The sequence below is a fragment of the Balaenoptera physalus genome (genome assembly GCF_965194825.1).
Source record: "Balaenoptera physalus genome assembly, chromosome: 7".
In the NCBI taxonomy this organism is placed as follows: Eukaryota; Metazoa; Chordata; class Mammalia; order Artiodactyla; family Balaenopteridae; genus Balaenoptera; species Balaenoptera physalus.
In genome coordinates, this window is record NC_138886.1 from 114,223,169 (window position 1) to 114,240,960 (window position 17,792).

General features: G+C 42.2%; 1 protein-coding gene across 2 annotated transcripts in view; it reads left to right on the top strand.

Moving 5' to 3' along the window:
* The first annotated feature begins 15,153 nt into the window (after positions 1–15,153).
* Positions 15,154–17,792, top strand: part of MSRA (methionine sulfoxide reductase A) — a 377,340-nt gene continuing 374,701 nt past the window's right edge. Inside the window, exon 1 of one of the 2 annotated variants that reach the window (XM_082469049.1) lies at positions 15,154–15,587. In XM_082469049.1, the coding sequence (XP_082325175.1) occupies positions 15,452–15,587 (136 nt within the window). In that variant the 5' untranslated portion in view covers positions 15,154–15,451. The remainder of the gene's footprint in view (positions 15,588–17,792) is intronic. The other variant, XM_082469048.1, reaches the window with a different exon arrangement.

The window sequence follows — 17,792 nt, forward strand, 5'->3', positions numbered from 1 at the left end:
ATCACAGATCACCAGGACAAATATAATAATAATGAAAAACTTTAAAATATTGTGAGAATTACCAAAGTGCGACACAGAGATACGAAGTGGAGCAAATGCTATTGGATGCACGATGTCACAAACCTTCGATCTGTAAAAAAAAAGGCAATATCTGCAAAGTACAATAAAGTGGAAGACAGTAAAATGAGGTATGCCTGTATTTTCTTTCGTTCTTTTTTCCTATGACTCTAAATATGACATATATGTAACTGGATGTTGAGGGAAATCTCACTTGTTTCCCTGGAGCTGGCAAACAGGACCCAAAGCTTAGGACAGAGAGCCATCAAGACCCTATGGTAGAAAGAGATCTTCAAACAGTTGGGGTCTAACTGCTCATCCAGAGCTTATTAAGGATGACCAGACCTTTCCAGTGTATATAAGCAAAAGGCTGATAGAGGGTGAGGGAGATGCATCAGAGTCTAGAAAGGTCTGTCCCATGGGGAGGACTCCACTATCCCTCCCTCCAAAGCTAAAAGGAGTATCAGCACTTTCCCCCTGGGGAAATGATGCTGACACCCTGTCCTTGTAGACCTGCCCTGTACTTCTCCTAGCAGGGAGAAGGAGAATGGAGAGGTGGCAGAGTTGAGAGAGGCGTGGTCTCTCTGTTTGGCAAGGAGAGAATGGATGAGCTCCTATGGGACTAAAGGACAGCTTGGAAGGCAGCTTAGCTTGATTCAACTTGTCTCTACAACACCCAAGAGGGCTTCCTAGTGGCCAGGGAGTCCTAGCAGCCACACATCGAGGACTGTACCTCCAGGCCAGGAGCTGGAGAGCATTTCCTGGCCATGGAGCTCCCACGCAAGATGCCATGCCGTGAAGATGCTCCCTTGAGCATTTAATCAGAGTGTCTGAGCGACACTGCTCCCCAGGGACTTCTATGCCAGTGGGCGTGAACCTGAGAAGCCAGTAGAGAAACCTCAGGATAAACACAGTGCGGTCCACTTGAGGAAGGTGTGTCCCGTTTCCCCCATCCTTCTTCCCAGTCCCCAATCCTAAAAGAACTTGATCCCAGAAAAAAAGGGAGAAGATAGAAGAATGAAAAGTGTATCCCTCGCCGCCTTCATGTCTTTTGGGAGGGAAGCCGGGTTTGTTCTGGGCTGAGAGTGAGAAAGGGAGTGAGTATTAAGGAGATGTGAGTGAAGTCTCTAAGTATGAATCAAGTGGACTGAGGTTTTAATAACTGGAAATGAGCAGAAAGCTCAGGGAACCCTGCAGGCGTCAGACAGGGCTGGGAAGGAAGATCTGGGCTAATACATTATGAGGTAGTATATGTCTTCTCCTTTACACTTCAATTTTCTTCAAGGAACTATATTACTTTTACCATTAGGAAGCAAAGAAAGTTAACCATGCTTATATCCTCTAAGTTCAGACTATTCAATCAATGAGTTATAAAGCAGTTTTATTATTTTTTTCTAAGTTAAATAATATACTATAAAAGGATTGCAGAAGAAAATTAAAATTGCCTATATTTTTGCCATCCAGAGATAACTACTGTTAACACCCCAGTGTATATTCATCCAGACTTTAAAAAAGCACTCTCAAAAAGGATAGAAAATAAAAGGCAGAGCAGCAGAGGTTTCTGGATTATAGTCATGAGTGAGTAATAATTAAAAAGACAAACAAACCCAGGTTGTAAAAATGCACTTTAGAATCTATTAGGAGATAAGAAGTTCTAATTTTGTTGAATTCTGGTGAGGGCCGGTATAAAGTTACCTTGGGTGGCACTACAGGTAGCTAACATTTTAAAATATGATAAACTAGATGGATTAAATAAAATTTGTCCCCAGCCTTTTAATTTTAAGCATTAAATTCCCTGGGTTTCTTGAATGACAGTGGAACTGGAAAGTCAGCAATTTAGTCATGGGTCAGAAAGGAAAGAAAAAACTAATTCTTTTTTTATTTTTAATTTTTATTGGAGTATAGTTGATTTACAAAGTTGTGACAAATTATTTACGTGCACAAACACAGAACAAAACAAATTTGCAATTATCACATGGTTACTGTAGGGCGTGTCTGAAAATGTTACTGCAAGCAAGGAACAGAGAAGTAGAAATTAACTGAATAGTACCCATGACTAATTAAAGATTTATAAAATGCTAAAAAAAAAGTTCTCTCTTACACACACACACTTAAAAATAATAAAACTCTAAAATGACTGTATTTTGTTAAAATAACATGTTGAAGAAAAAATATGTACTGTACCCTGGGTCAAAAGTGTCTCCAAGAAAGATAGGTTTAACTGACTGAATTATCTTCATACAAGTAATTAACTGAATTATTGTTGATAACGAATAGTCAAATAAGTTATTTGATAATTAAGCTTTAAAAAGCCTATGTAAATCAGCTTTAAATTAGATAACACTCCACCATTCACTATTTCTTCATTTAACATACACTTACTCTCTGTGTGGCTAGAAGTGTTGTTTTCTGGACTATGAACCAGACAGTCAAGTTTATCAAAGCTGGACAACTTGGCAATATCCCCTTCAGATTCTGGATGAACTTGATGAACTACCCATCAACGGACAGGTCTGCCTAATGCCCTCTCAGCTTAAAAAGTTGGTGACTCAATGCATTTCTAGAAGTTGTGACTTGTCTCCCCTCCCCCTTCAACTTCATGGATGACAAAAACTAAGAGACATTATATAACTAGTCAAAGGCCACAGAACTAGTTAATCCAAAACTAGTATTATAATGCAGCACTCCTCTTTTGTACTCACTCACTTGGCTATTTATTCATTTAATCTTCAAATGTTTATTGTCTCTCCAATGGTGGTCCAGGCTTCAGGGCTCGTCATGTCCCATAACAAAGACAAATAATAATAATAGCTATTAGGCATTAGGCACTATGTTAGGTACTTTCACTTGGATTATCTTGTTTAATGGTCATATAATCTTAGCAAGCACTTAGAGAAGAAAAGATAATGTTGATAGATTACAGTATCCTTAAAAAACCTTCTGGAGGGTCAGGGTTGGGGGAGGTAAGTAGGCAGAGCACAGAGGATTTTTAGGGCAGTGAAAATACTGTGTGTGATATTATAGTCATAGTTATATGTCATTATACATTTGTCCAAATCCATAGACTGTACAACACCAAGAGTGAACCCTAAGGTAAACTACGGACTTTGTGTGATTATGAGGTGCTAATGTAAAAATCCTTGGTAAAAAAATGTACTATTCTGGAGAGTGATGTTGATAATAGGGGAGTAGTCTATGCTTGTGTGGAAACAGAGGGTGTATGGGGAATCTCTGTACTTCTCAATTTTGTTGTAAACTTAAACTGCTCTTTAAAAAGTAAGTCTTACAAAAAAACACCCCAAAGAGATATCCTGGCTATTCACAATAGCCAGGACACAGAAACAACCGAAGTTTCCACCAGTGGATGAATGGATAAAGAAAATAGGGCATATACACACAATGGAATGTTATCCAGCCTTTAAAAAGAGAGAAATCCTTCCATTTACTACAACATGGATGAGCCTGGAGGACAATATGCTAAGTTAAATAAGTCATTCATAGAAAGACAAATACTGCATGATTCCACTTATATGAGGTACCTAAAATAGTCAAACTCATAGAAGCAGAGACTAGAATGCTGGTTTCCAGGAGTTGAGAGGTGGGGGAAATGAGATGTTCAATGTGTGTAAACTTTCGGTGATGCAAGAGGAATAAGTTCTAGAAATCTGCTGTACAACATAATGCCTAGGGCTAACAAGGTGGTATTGTGCACTTAAAAATTTATTGAGGGTGGATCTCATGTTGTGTTCTTACCACACAAAAACAAAACAAAACAAAATAAGACAAAACAAAGAGACATCAGAAATTTTTGGAGGTGATGGAAATGTCTGTTACCTTGATTGTGCTGCTGGTTTTACAGCTGTTTGCATGTGTCCAAACTCATCAAATTTATCCATTAAATACGTGCAGCTTTTGGATATCAGTTATTCCTTGGTAAAGCTATTAAAACAAACAAACAAACAAGCAAACATACAAAAAAATTCTACCTGCATCCTTTGGGTGACTCTGATGTGTGTGTGTGTATGCATGCATGTGTGTGTGTGTGTGTGTATGAAGCAGTTTAATTCATATACTAACTGGAGAACACTTAGATAACAAAATAAGAGATAAGTCCTATTTGCAATTAGGACCCATCAGACATTGAGGAGAAGTGGTAAGGAGGGACTTCTGGAGGGAATTACGCAGTTGGTTCAAGAGATGCTATGATTGATTCATGCATTCATTCAACCAACATTGGCTGAATGCTGACTGTGACCTTGACAGGCACTAGGATACAACAAAAAGCAAAAAATGGACACAATCGCTGCCTTCCTAGAGCTCACAGTCCTAGTGGAGGAGGACAATTTTCCAACAGTCACCCAAATAAACGTGTATAATAATCATAGCTAATATTTACTCAGGGCTTCTTATGTGTCGGACATGATTTCAGCCACTTTTCCTGTATTAACTTATTTAATCATCACAAAGAAAAAACAAAAACAAAATTAAAAAAACCTGTGAGTTAGGTACTACTATTATTATCCCCAATTATATTTAAATTATATGGAGGAAAGATTTGTGGTGATATGAGATCATTCCTTGGGGAAACTAACCTGGCCTGTGGGTCGACCCCAGGAAGACTGAGAAAAGATTGTCAAAGGCTGCCCTACCTTGTGTCTAAGGTGGGCAGGGTACTCACCAAGAGGTAGGAAAGTGCTGGAAGTGTATTGGTTTGGGACATAGGTGAATTGTTGGCTGAAGGCGAGAGAGTGAAAATGAACATTTATTAAGTACTTACTACTTCTTACGCGCCGAAGTCTGTGCAGTACTGAACCCTGCCCCTGAATTGTTCTCTGACCCAACTTGAGGGTTCTGATCCTGAGTTCCGTAAAGGCCGGGGGTGGGGGGGGATGGCGACGGTTCAGAGATGAAGTGCATCAGGTTACCCGTAGGGGAATCTAATTAAAACGAGGTGACCCCTGAGCCCTGGGGAGTGGCAGCTGCATAGGGTTGGCAGTGTCAGATGCTCTGATGGTGGCAGCAGGAGAGTGGCATCTGTGGTGGCAGAAGGGCGGACACCGGTGGCAGTTGAGGTGAACTCACAAATCACCTGGGACCCTGCCAGGGAGAAAGCTCAAAGTTACTGCTTATTGGATGCTCCCAAAGGCCATCACGGTTTGGGGAGGTGTGAGTTACACACCTGAAGGTTTCCCTGCTTATTCTCTTACAGCATCTTTGACGCTTTCTGGTTTCCAAGCATTCAGATTGTTACTGCCTGTGTTGTCTGCTCAGCACTGATGCCACTCAAAAGTTTACGAGACCCCCTTGGGAATCATTTCCATCTTCAAACATTGAGCTGTTGCTTCATGTGCTTCACCCCCTCTGCAGCTTTTGATCCTTTTCAAGATGTGCTTGGTGTAGGAAGGTGAACTACTGAAAATTAGGGCTTAATTTAATTTGACATACAACAAACACACATGGATTAACATGTTTTTAAAGATCCAGTTATAATTCCTAAGAATGATGGATTATTACAAAGAGAAGTTTTGAATTATCTTGATTCCAGAATCCAGATTTTGAGGGTCGAATGATTACAGATGCCATTGGATACACCGTATTTCCTGCTCTCTGCGTGATTTCTGGTATGTTCCAAATCTCTTTAGATTCAGCAGTGATAGCTGTAGACAAATTAACACTGAGCTTAGTTTTAGTTTTGGATTCAGTGTGCTACGTGAAGTGGGTGAAAGCAGTTGAAAATGTCGTTAGATTTCAAACACAAGAGGCGTGTTTATGGAGGGCTAGGACAATGGGTGTACGTATCGGCCAGAACAGTGGTTCTCCAAGTTTGGTGCCTGGACCAAGTGTCAGCATTCCCTGAGAATTTATTAAAAATGCTAAGTCTCAGGCCTCTCCCAAAACTACTGAGCCCAACATTCGGGGTAGGGACAGCAGGCTGTGTTTTAACAAGCCCTCCAGGTGATTCTGGTATATGTTGAAGTTTGAGAACCACTAAGCTATTCAAAACCATAGCAGCTTAAATAAAATCCAAGTTCATTTCTCGCTCATGTACTAGCCTATGAATAAGCCATCTAGGGGTGAAATGGCAGCTCCATGATGCCGGAGACCTAGGGTCACTCCACCTGGTCACTCTATTACTCTCACAATGCGGCATCCATCACTCGGTTTGCAGTGGTTACTCCAGGCTGCCTCTCACACCTGCGTTCCAGCTAGCAGGAGAAGAGTCAGAAGGAGAGCGTGGCCTGGGGATTATCACTTACTGTGGCTGTCACTTTTGTGGCTTGAGGTGCGACAGCAAAACTAGCAGGACTTTCTTTTTCCTTCTTCACAATTTTACGGGCAGAAGATTCGTTCTTACCGAAGATCTTTGCAACCTCAGCATACGAGTTTTTTCCTTGCTTTGTTAAGTCGAGAACTTTCACCTTTTCACTTAAAGGAAGTACTTTATGGCTTCTCTTTGGCACATCTGAATTGCCAACATCACTAGTCTTGCCCTTTGGGGCCATTAAGTAAAATAAGGGTTACTTGAACTCAAGCGCTGAGATACCTTGACAGTTGATCTAATAACGGAGTCGGCTACTAAGTACCTAACGGATGGGATACGCTGGACAAAGTGATGATACACGTCCCTGGGGGATGGAGAGGGATGGCGAGAGAGTTCATCGTGCTACTCAGTACAGCACACAATTTTACATGTATGAATTGTTTATTTCTGGAATTTTCCATTTAATATTTTCAGACCGCGATTGACTTCAGGAAATCGAAACCTTGGAAACTGAAACTGTGAATAAGGGGGGGGGAACGACCGTATTGTTATTAATGTTATTTCTATTTTTCCTCTTAAAACTCAGTAAAATAATCTCTGCAGTAAATTAGCATACTTAAGACAGCTCTGAATCTTCTATAGATAGACCATAAATAAGGCCATGTGGTTTTAACTCTGCCAGTGTAAAGTGGCGTATTAAGCTTTCTATTATTCATTTATAAGGGTGTCTCTGCCTACTTAAGTGGATTTTTATAAAAAGACCAAAAAAGCCTTATCTCACTCTGAGTCCACCAGGGCGTCCCTGCAGTTACTCATGGTTCGATAAAGAATGGAGACAGCAGAGCTGATATGCCTCTTGGAGGGGACACAGCCTCACCCTTTGCATCATTTGTCCTTGAGTTCATTCTCCACACCTGTGACAGCTCTTTTTTCAGCCCTGGAGCATGGGCCCCCATATCCACGACCTGCAACCCTAGAGGTTGAGGAGCTGTTGTCCTTCTCGAAAAGCCCCGCAGCCCTTTGCGTCCAGGGCTCTGCTGTGGAGAAGAGTGAGCCCCCCTGGTCTGCCGTTTGGTGCCAGGGCTGGGATGTCTCCCTACTGCACTGAGGCCCTTGGAGTCCCGGAAAGGCTGGACTCTTCCACCCGGCTGGTGTCTTGCATATGGCGTGAGTTCAAGGGTATTTACTAAACAAGGGAGGGTTTCAGCAGAATCTGCATGTAGGGGCATTGCAAAAAGCACATTTAAAGCAATACATCAAAAAAAATCATTTAACATATGTAACTGAGAAGTAGGTATGTTCTCAATAACTTAGCTAAATGTCATACCCCTACCTTATATAACAAGTCATTTCCCAATTCCTACTGACTGAAAATGTCTTCATATATTATCTGACTTTTCAGAGAGTATGTTTTTCTTCCTTAGTGTTTTTTTTTTTTTTTAGTAACCCTGACACATAGTTTTATGAAAGAAAATTAATTAGCAAAATAACTTGGCACTGAAGTTTCTAAGTTTATTAAAGTTTTCAGTATGTAATTAGGCTCATTTTATCAGTGATGTATACAATTTACTATTAGGATGGAGCTTAGGAATTGAGGGGTGGCACAATTTGATAAATTCTCTGGAGAGACACCTTTCCTTGCCCTCCTCTTTGTTGAGCACTAGTCTCCAAACCGTCAGATTCTTCCCCAGTCCGTGAGGATGTTTCTAAGACCCCCATCCCCACGTGCATCCGAGGGTGGGAGGAGGGAAGAGGACGCTTGGCCTGCTCTCTCATGCCTTAAATCACATCTTTTACCCTTTATAGTCTACCTGGGGAGAGGCGGCTTGGAACAATGTGCGGTTAGGAAAGCTGAGAGGGGAGGACAAGATGGAGCCCATGGGAAAAAGAGCAAAACTACTTATTAGGGGCTGATCTTTATGCAACGGGGGTGGTAACGGCTGGAGGGAGGACGGGGATGTCTATTGATGGAGTGACTGCTCTGTGTCAGGAGCTATCACACACGTTACCTCAGTGGTACTTGGATTTCAAGGGTCAGCAGGATTGGACCAAATATTTTGGTTTTCCACATTCTATTTTGCCAGATGAGGGCCTTAGAAGAACAACTGCTATCTCATCACCACCATAGGAGAAGGAAGGACATTTCGACACCAGAAAAGTCAGGGTATATTATTGTGGACTAAAAGATAGCTTTTCAAATTGAATGAATATATGTTGCTTATGAAAAACTTAAGACACTATCTTTTTTCTTGTATTTTGCCATTTAGTAGTAGATTGGTACCGTACAAGGTTTCATTTGCGCACGTGGTATCCCAGGAAGCAGGTAGCACCCCTACTCCTAGGCAGGGCAGCTACCCCTCTGCATGCTTCCATAAACCCCATGTAATGAGGCCGAAATGTAAACAATGACTCAGATGTACAGAAAATGTTAACTGCCCTGTTTTCTATAACTGATCTCATCTTGCTCTTATTGTTTCTAATGATGGAGGAAAACACTTGATCTTGACAAATAAAAGTGTCTTCTTGGCGTCTTTCAGTTTTAAATAGACTATTCGGGTAAGTGGTCAGTCTTTCGGGATTCTCTCCAGGGCTTTCCCTACTCCTTTCAAGGTGCCATCTGGGTACTGGAAGAGCTACGTGTGCTCCTCGTCTTGTGGTCTCCCACTGAGGTGTTTCTCAGCCTTGGCACCTGTCTTGAGCATGTGCATTGGTGTAGCTTGGACTCCTGGCCACCGGGCTCCTGCTCGGCTGAGACACAGCTCTTCCTGTCCATCCTTTGGGCATTAGGCTGGCTCCTGCTCCCAATAACTGAGGACCTTGCTGGTGCGCCTGGTCACACGTTGCAGCACTTGGGTCTCCTTACTCTAACTCCAGGCTTTATCAGGGTCATGGGTTCTCTCTGTCCTTCCACACCCCTGCCCCTCATGGGAGACCTGGCAATGCCCTTCTTCTTTCCCCACACCCAACACAATTGTGCAGGATCCTGTGAGGCTGCCCTCTGGTCTGCCAGCCTTGGCCCTGCCCTCAGTCACTGCTCCTCTGCACACACACACAGCATTGCACGCCTTGCTGAAGGCAAGAGCCTTCGAGAATTTATAGTCTCTTTAGACCATGGCTTTCAAACTTCTTTTGACCAGGAGCTACACTAAGAAGTATATTTTAAGTTTAGACACAGTGTATGTACAACACACACGTGTATGTAAGAGAAATAAAAAATACCCCCAATTATGTAGATCCTTCCTACTTGTGGATGCACTCTGATATTTCTTATCTAGTCTAAGTCATTAAAAAACACATTGTTCCAATCTACTACACTGATATCTTTGTCTTTTTTTTTAATGTTTGTTTATTTATTTATTTGTTTGGCTGCACCAGGTCTTAGTTGGGCATATGGGGTCTTTAGTTGTGGCATGTGGGATATAGTTCCCCAACCAGGGATCGAACCTAGGCCCCCTGCATTGGGAGCATGGAGTCCCAGACACTGGACCACCGGGGAAGTCCCAAGACTGATTTCTTTATGCCCCGATGGCTCACTGTCCTAGGATATGCCCCAGGAAGTGAAGCACTGGCTCCCAAATCTTCAGATTCTTCCCCAGTCCATTTGGAGGTTGCTAAGATTCCATCCCCAAATTCATCCCAGGGTGGGAGAATAAAAGTTGTTTGATCTTCTTTCTCATCTCTTAAGTCACGGCCTTTACCCTTTCTAGTCTAGGGTTTATTTTAAGGCCAGTCCTCTAGCTTTGGTTCTTATTATGTAAAATCAGTTGTGGGAGTTCCAAGAAAATCCTTTCAACTCTGATAAGCCCTGTTTTCAAGAATATCGTCTCCTTATCTCACCATGAATTTTAAAAACACTTTGAAAGAAACAACAAGAATTTTTTTGTCTAGTGGTTTCTGTGGGTCAGGAATCTGGAGGCAGATTAGCTGGGTGGCTCTGGCTCAGAGCCTCTTATAAGGTTGCAGACAAGATAACACCTGAAAGCTTTACTGGGTATGGAGAATCTGCTTCTAAGATTGCTTACTCACCTGGCCGTTGGCAGGAGACCTCCGTTCCTCACCATGTGGGCTTCTCCATTGGGCTGATTGAGAATCTTCATGATGTGACAGCTTGCTTCCCCCAGAGGGAGTGATCCAAAAGTGAGCAAGAAGGAAGCTGCCTTGCCTTCTATGGTTTAGTCTCAGAGGTCACACACCATCACTTCTGTCTTATTCAATAGAAACAAACACTAAGTCCAATGAAAATGTCAGGGGAGGGAAACTGGACCTTTAAAAGAATTTGTGGGAGGGCGGAGTCAAGATGGCGGTGAGGGAAGAAACCGGGTTAGGGTCTCCTGGCAACTAGGGCGCCTGCCGGCTGCTGATGGGGGACCCTGACGCCCAAGGAGACGGGAGGAACCCCCAAGTGAACTGGTAGGATATGGGGGGACAGAGGGGAGAAGAGAAGTGGAGGCCAGACAGGATCGGCGCTCAACATAGTTTTGGAAGTCCTAGCCATGGCAATCAGAGAAATAAAAGGAATACAAATTGGAAAAGAAGAAGTAAAACTGTCACTGTCTGCAGATGACATGATACTATACACAGAAAATCCTAAATATGCCACCAGAAAATGACTAGAACTAATCAATGAATTTGGTAAGGTTGCAGGATACAAAATTAATGTACAGAAATCTCTGACATTCCTATACACCAACAACAAAAAATCAGAAAGAGAAATTAAGGAAACAATCCCATTTACCATTGCAACAAAAAGAATAAAATACCTAGGAATAAACCTGCCTAAGGAGGCGAAAGACTTGTACTCAGAAAACTATAAAACACTGATGAAAGAAATCAAAGATGACATAAACAGATGGAGAAATATACCATGTTCTTGTATTGGAAGAATCAATATTGTGAAAGTGACTATACTACCCAAAGCAATCTACAGATTCAATGCAATCCCTATCAAATTACCAATGGCATTTTTTACAGAACTAGAACAAAAAATCTTAAAATTTGTATGGAGACACAAAAGACCCTGAATAGCCAAAGCAGTCTTGAGGGAAAAAAGCAGAACTGGAGGAATCAGACTCCCTGACTTCAAACTATACTACAAAGCTACAGTCATCAAGACAATATGGTACTTGCACAAAAACAGAAATATATATCAATGGTATAGGAGAGAATGCCCAGAGATAAACCCACGCACATATGGTCACCTAATTTATGGCAAGGGAGGCAAGAACATACAATAGAGAAAGGACAGCCTCTTCAATAAGTGGTGCTAGGAAAACAGGACAGCTACATGTACAAGAATGAAATTAGAACACCACTTAACACCATACACAAAAATAAACTCCAAATGGATTAAAGAGCTAAAAGTAAGACCAGACACTATAAAACTCCTAGAGGAAAACATAGGAAAAACATTTTTTGACATAAACCACAGCAAGATCTTTTTTGACCCACATCCTAGAGTAAGGGAAATAAAAACAAAAATAAACAAATGGGACTTAATTAAACTTAAAAGCTTTTGCACAGCAAAGGAAGCCATAAACAAGACAAAAAGACAACCCTCAGAATGGGAGAAAATATTTGCAAATGAAACAATAGACAAAGGACTAATCTCCAAAATATACAAACAGCTCATGGAACTCAATATCAAAAAAAACAAACAATCCAATTAAAAAATGGGTGGAAGACCTAAATAGACATTTGACCAAGGAAAACATACAGATGGCCAAGAGGCACATGAAAAGATGCTCAACATCACTAATTATTAGAGAAATGCAAATCAAAACTACAATGAGGTATCACCTCACGCTGGTCAGAATGGTCATCATCAAAAAATCTTGAAACAATAAATGCTGGAGAGGGTGTGGTGAAAAGGGAACCCTCCTGCACTGTTGGTACGAATGTAAATTGATACAGCCACTATGGAAAACAGTATGGAGGTTCCTTAAAAAAGTAAAAATAGAACTACCATATGACCCAGCAATCCCACTATTGGGCATATACCCTGAGAAAACTATAATTCAAAAAGACACATATACCACAATGTTCATTGCAGCACTATTTACAATAGCTAGGACATGGAAGCAACCTAAGTGTCCATCGACAGATGAATGGATAAAGAAGATGTGGCACAGATATACAATGGAATATTACTCAACCATAAAAAGAAACAAAATTGAACTATTTGTAGTGAGGTGGATGGACCTAGAGTCTGTCATACGGAGTGAAGTAAGTCAGAAAGTGAAAAACAAATACCGTATGCTAACACATATATATGGAATCTAAAAAAAAAAAAAAAAAGGTTATGATGAACCTAGTGGCAGGACAGGAATAAAGATGCAGATGTAGAGAATGGATTGAAGACACGGGGAGGGGGAAGGGTAAGCTAGGACGACGTGAGAGAGTGGCATGGACATATATACACTACCAAATGTAAAACAGATAGCTAGTGGGAAGCAGCTGCATAACACAGGGAAATCAGCTCGGTGCTTTGCGACCACCTAGAGGGGTGGGATAGGGAGGGTGGGAGGGAGGCTCAAGAGGGACGGGATATGGGGACATATGTATGCATAGGGCTGATTCACTTTGGTGTACAGCAGAAACTAACACAGTATTGTGAAGCAATTATACTCCAATAAAGATCTATTAAAAAAAAACAATTTGTGGACGTATTTGAAACCTCCATAATAATTAGTATATCTTTTCAGATAACTAACAACACAAGATAGTACAGGCTACGTGCTACCCGAGTGATGCAAGTGGTGAGTGCTATGGGGCAACCTAGGCTCAATGAATAACCCTGTTTCCTTGTGCAATCAGGGAAGGTTGCACAGACAAGATGAGTCGTGAATTGAATGGTGAAGAATAAGGTCAGAAAATCAGAGAGAATCAGGCAGGCATTCCAGTTGGTATAGACAGAGTGAAGAAAAGACACTGTCCTGCTCAGTGCTCTATTTCTGGATCGTTACATAATAGAAGAAATAAACTTCTATTTTGTTTAAACTGATGTATTTTGGGTCTTTGTTATACCAAAGAGGATGCTTAGACTGCATCCTAAAGAACATACATTGTTAGAATCTGTTGGAAAATCAGAGCATAATCACAAAAATAACACTTCAAAGCAGTGCGTGCCCAATGGGGAATATGGACAAAAAAAGACTCAGTGTGGAGAAGCTCAGAAGGTTTAGGAGATTCTGAAGAAAACGAAACCTTAGTGATGAAAATGGCTAAGGCACTGAAGGCAGGAATATTAATTCTCTCCTAAACCAAGCAACCAACCAACCAACCAGCCAACCAAGTAACCAACCTCAATGTAACTTTTCTCTCAACTATTCTGGTAAATGAGATAAGAAACCCCTGTTTTATGAAAAAAGGTATTTTTTCTTTTAAAAATTAAAAAAAAATTATAATAGAAGTAACACAGCCATGGGAATACTTGAGAACACTGTAATAATATGTACCATTTCAAACCAGAAGTTTAAAGAAAGTGAAAACCAGTCAACCATTACCATGAACAACAACAAAACTGCAAACATTTTTTCAATTTTTTCTAGTCTTTCTTCAGTGGGTGTGCAAGGGGAGGTGTATGCACTATTATATGTGTACTACATACTACACATATACATACTGTAGCTTTGTTGTGGTTTCTTAACATTATGTAAGTACTTCTCCTTGACATGAAAAATTCTTCGGTTTGTGTGTGTGTGTGTGTGTGTGTGTGTGTGTGTGTCACATGGGATCTTAGTTCCCCGACCAGGGATGGAACCGGCGCCTAGTGCAGTGGAAGCGCAGGGTCTTAACCACTGGACTGCTGGGAAAGTCCCCAAATTCTTCAGTTCTTAATTTCATACAATCAACCACAAAACACAGAAAAAGAAAACACAGACTATTTCCTTTGACAGAAGAACGATCTTACGACCTAGAAGGGACACCTTGTAAAGCTTTCAGGAAAGGCCTGTAGAACCTACTTCATATAATCTCATAGCAAAACCAAATAAATCGGAAGTAAAACCCGAGGCACACTACCCAGACAGAGCCCGTATTACAAAACAAACACTTTGACCGAGGTTTTAATGTTACCTGTCTGGCCATATTCTACAATACAGTAGGTCTAATCCTCCTGTCCTCAGGTTACAATCCAGACCACATGAGCACAAAGAGGTAACTAAACAACATAGAGAGGTAACTAAATCCACCGAGGAGGCTGGCTCAAAGCCTTCTCATTTCCCTGGGTGCTAATCTGATGTTCCTTCCTTCATGAGACTATCCGCCCACTTTGGCAGAACATTCGTGTAAAACCAAAATTTCACATATGCAACTCCCAAGTCACCCATCTGCCTCCACCCACCTTATTTTTGGGGTTGAAAATCTGTCACAGGAGCAAATGTTACGTCCCATGATTTGACAGCCAAGAATGATCCAATAGAACCCTTAAGTTCACCTCAACTGCGTTAATGGGGTATCAGTGCCTTGCTCCTATTTTTCCCCCTTGTGTTTATCAGTATATTATTTCTATGTGTGTGTGCATATATATTTGTATATATAAAACATTATATTGAATTATCTTCCCTATTCTTAACTTTTTGAAAATTGTGCTTAGTTTTCACTTTGGATAATCATCTTTTTGATAATTTATCATCATAATGGCTCCAGTGGAAACAGATATAGTTACTAGTTTGTAAGGTAGGTAGTCGTACAGCTTACTGGGCACACCGAGCAATTGTTAAGGAGGTTGTGAAATGCGAACGAACTTTAAAGTCAAAAGCCGGGCATTATTTTTTTGGCCCCTGCCGCTTTACGTACTTTATACCGCCATTAGTACACTTGTCTTCCGCCCGGGAACTTTGCACCGAAGGGGAGCAAGGAAAACTCGCAGGTGCGTCCCCGGACCCGGCTCCACGCCAGGGCGAGAACACGCCCTCGGTCCCGGCCCGCCCGGCCCGAGGCTGAGGTAATCACTCGATTCCGGTGCGGGGGCAGCACAGCCCGCCGCGCACGTGCCCCCGCTGACCCGCCCGCCCGCCGGCCGGCCAGTGCACCCGGCTCCCGCCGCCCCGCGCCGGCCGCCCACTCCGCAGCGGCGCCTCGGCTCCCGACCGCGCCGGTCCGCCCGGCGGCCCCTAGGCCAGCCACCCGCCCATGCTCGCCGCCACCAGGACGGCCCGCCAGCTCTTCCAGAGCCTCTTCTCCGTCCGGAGAATGGGTAACTCCGCCTCCAACATCGTCAGCCCTCAGGCGGCCCTGCCGGGCCGGAAGGAGGCGATCGCCGTAGCGGGTAAGGACGCGGGCACGCACTGAGGGCGCGGTCGTCGCCGCTATGCACGCGCATCCTCTAGCCGCCGGAAGGGAGCCGGGGGCCAGCTTCGGGAGGGTCGGCAGCCGGGGTTCTGCGCAGGCGCGGAGAGCGCTGGCAGGGGAGGGGGCCTGGGTTAGCTACTCTTTCTTTGTTTGGGTTCTCACCAGCTAAAACAACGCGAAACGCGTTGACTGGACCTACTGCGGTGGTGTAATTCACCTACAGTGCAGATACCCCGGCGGCTTCAAACTTGGGGCGGGAAAAGCACTGACCCAATTTTCGCCCTTTCCCACGGTGTGCATCCCCTTTCTTTTTGGCACCGGCCGCTGGGATGCTGGCCACTTGCATCGGTGCCGCGGCGTTGTGTTGTCACTGGAAGCAATGGAATGGTACAGAACGATGAATACTGCAGTTTTGAAATTGTTTCTCACTTCACTGTTCTGGTTGTAGGAATTATCCTCAGGCTACCATTATCCTCCAGGACTGCCCGGTTTCCCCCAGTTGGCAGGAGCTGCCCCTGGCCCTGTGCTCCCGGGTTTGCCTGTGTGTGTCAGCCACGCAGAAGAGCTGTGCTTCCCAAACTTAAAAATAATTTTCCAATCTCATACCAATACTTCTGGAGAATATAATAAAAAAATATATAAAATATAATAAAAATGAAATGCTAGAAACTACTCTAAAAGTTTCAAAGCTTAACTCTAATTTCTGTCTCATCCCCTTAGAAGGTCGCAGATAGCACGTGTCCACCAACCTGAGGACCATACTTTGAGAAGTATTACCTTGGCGCATTGCTTCTCATAGTGTAGTCCCAATGATATCTTTTAAATACGCCCTTCCGGTGATACTAATGCACTCGGTAGTTTGTAAACGGCTGCCTTAGAGGTGTTGGAGGATTAAGCGGTGATTAATCTTTTATATATGACTCGATGCCAAGATAAATCCTGCATTTACAGTTTTCTAGGGATTCTTCCATCTTTCTTTTCCTTAAAGACTTGTTGAGTATATATAGGAGGAGGTTGTTCTGAGGGTCTGTGTATCATACACAATACTCAGTATGAGAATGGAGAAGGTAGAGGTTTTTGGATTTGAGGCAGTTTGGGAACTGGTGCTGTGTGACCTGTTTCTCATTCACCTACATTAGCAGTTCTATTTCCTGTGTCCCACATCACTTCACTCCCAACTCATTGATAGCCTTAAAAAGCTTATTTTTGACTCAAATTCAGAGAATGAGTTTTGAAAAAAAAAAAATCCCGAGTCTCTTTAACTGTCTCTAAATTACATAACCCCATTATCTAAACTTTATCTTGAAAGAGAATTCTCTTTTAACAAACTAGGATTCATAAATGGATATTTAAAGGCAATACTTCTCAACGCTGAACTTACCCAGCTTGTATGAAACTTCCTCTTTACACACTACAGTGTCTGTGGTATGTCCTCCTAGACATCTAAAAACAAACAAACCAAAAACTCCTGATCAGATTTCCAAACTGGTTCAAGGTTAAAACTGACCACAATTTAGTTCTCCTTTATCTTAACCAAAGTCTTCCCACTCAATTCTTTAGTATGTAAATGACACTTTTGGTAAAAGATTAACATGACAGAAACAAGCCAACGATTTCTTTTTCTGTCCATCTAATAACTCTGACTGCAAAACCTCAGGACTTGGTGCTTGTCCTGGCTGTTCTGCCTTTTTATATAGCCATGCATACATTGCTGTATCTGGACCAGTGAACTGTTTTTTTTGGTGTAGGGCCAAGCCTATAAGGCACATGTCCTTTTTGTTCAGTTGTTGTAACTTCCACCCCTGCAAATACTTAAATTTTAGATTGTGGCCTTTCCTATCTCTACCCCTGGTACTGCTGCCTTGACAGGTTGCCGAAGGTTCTGATTGGCCCAAGAAATGGGCAGTGTTACCTCTTTGGTGTGTTTTCAGTGGCTGTAAGATAGAAGCTTAGGGACTTAATAATATTGTTTTGAAAGTTAAATTCATCTCTACTCCAACCTCCAATCTGTTTAACAGCTTTTCACCTTTCTATATTACCTCTGTTTATGTCTGTTGTTATTTGCACCCTACCCTAAATTAATTTATAAAGGTAACATGGTTTCAAGAAAAACACTAATGATATTTTTATTTTGTTCTAGAACAGGATGCACTAATTTTAAAAATTCATATGGAAAAATAAG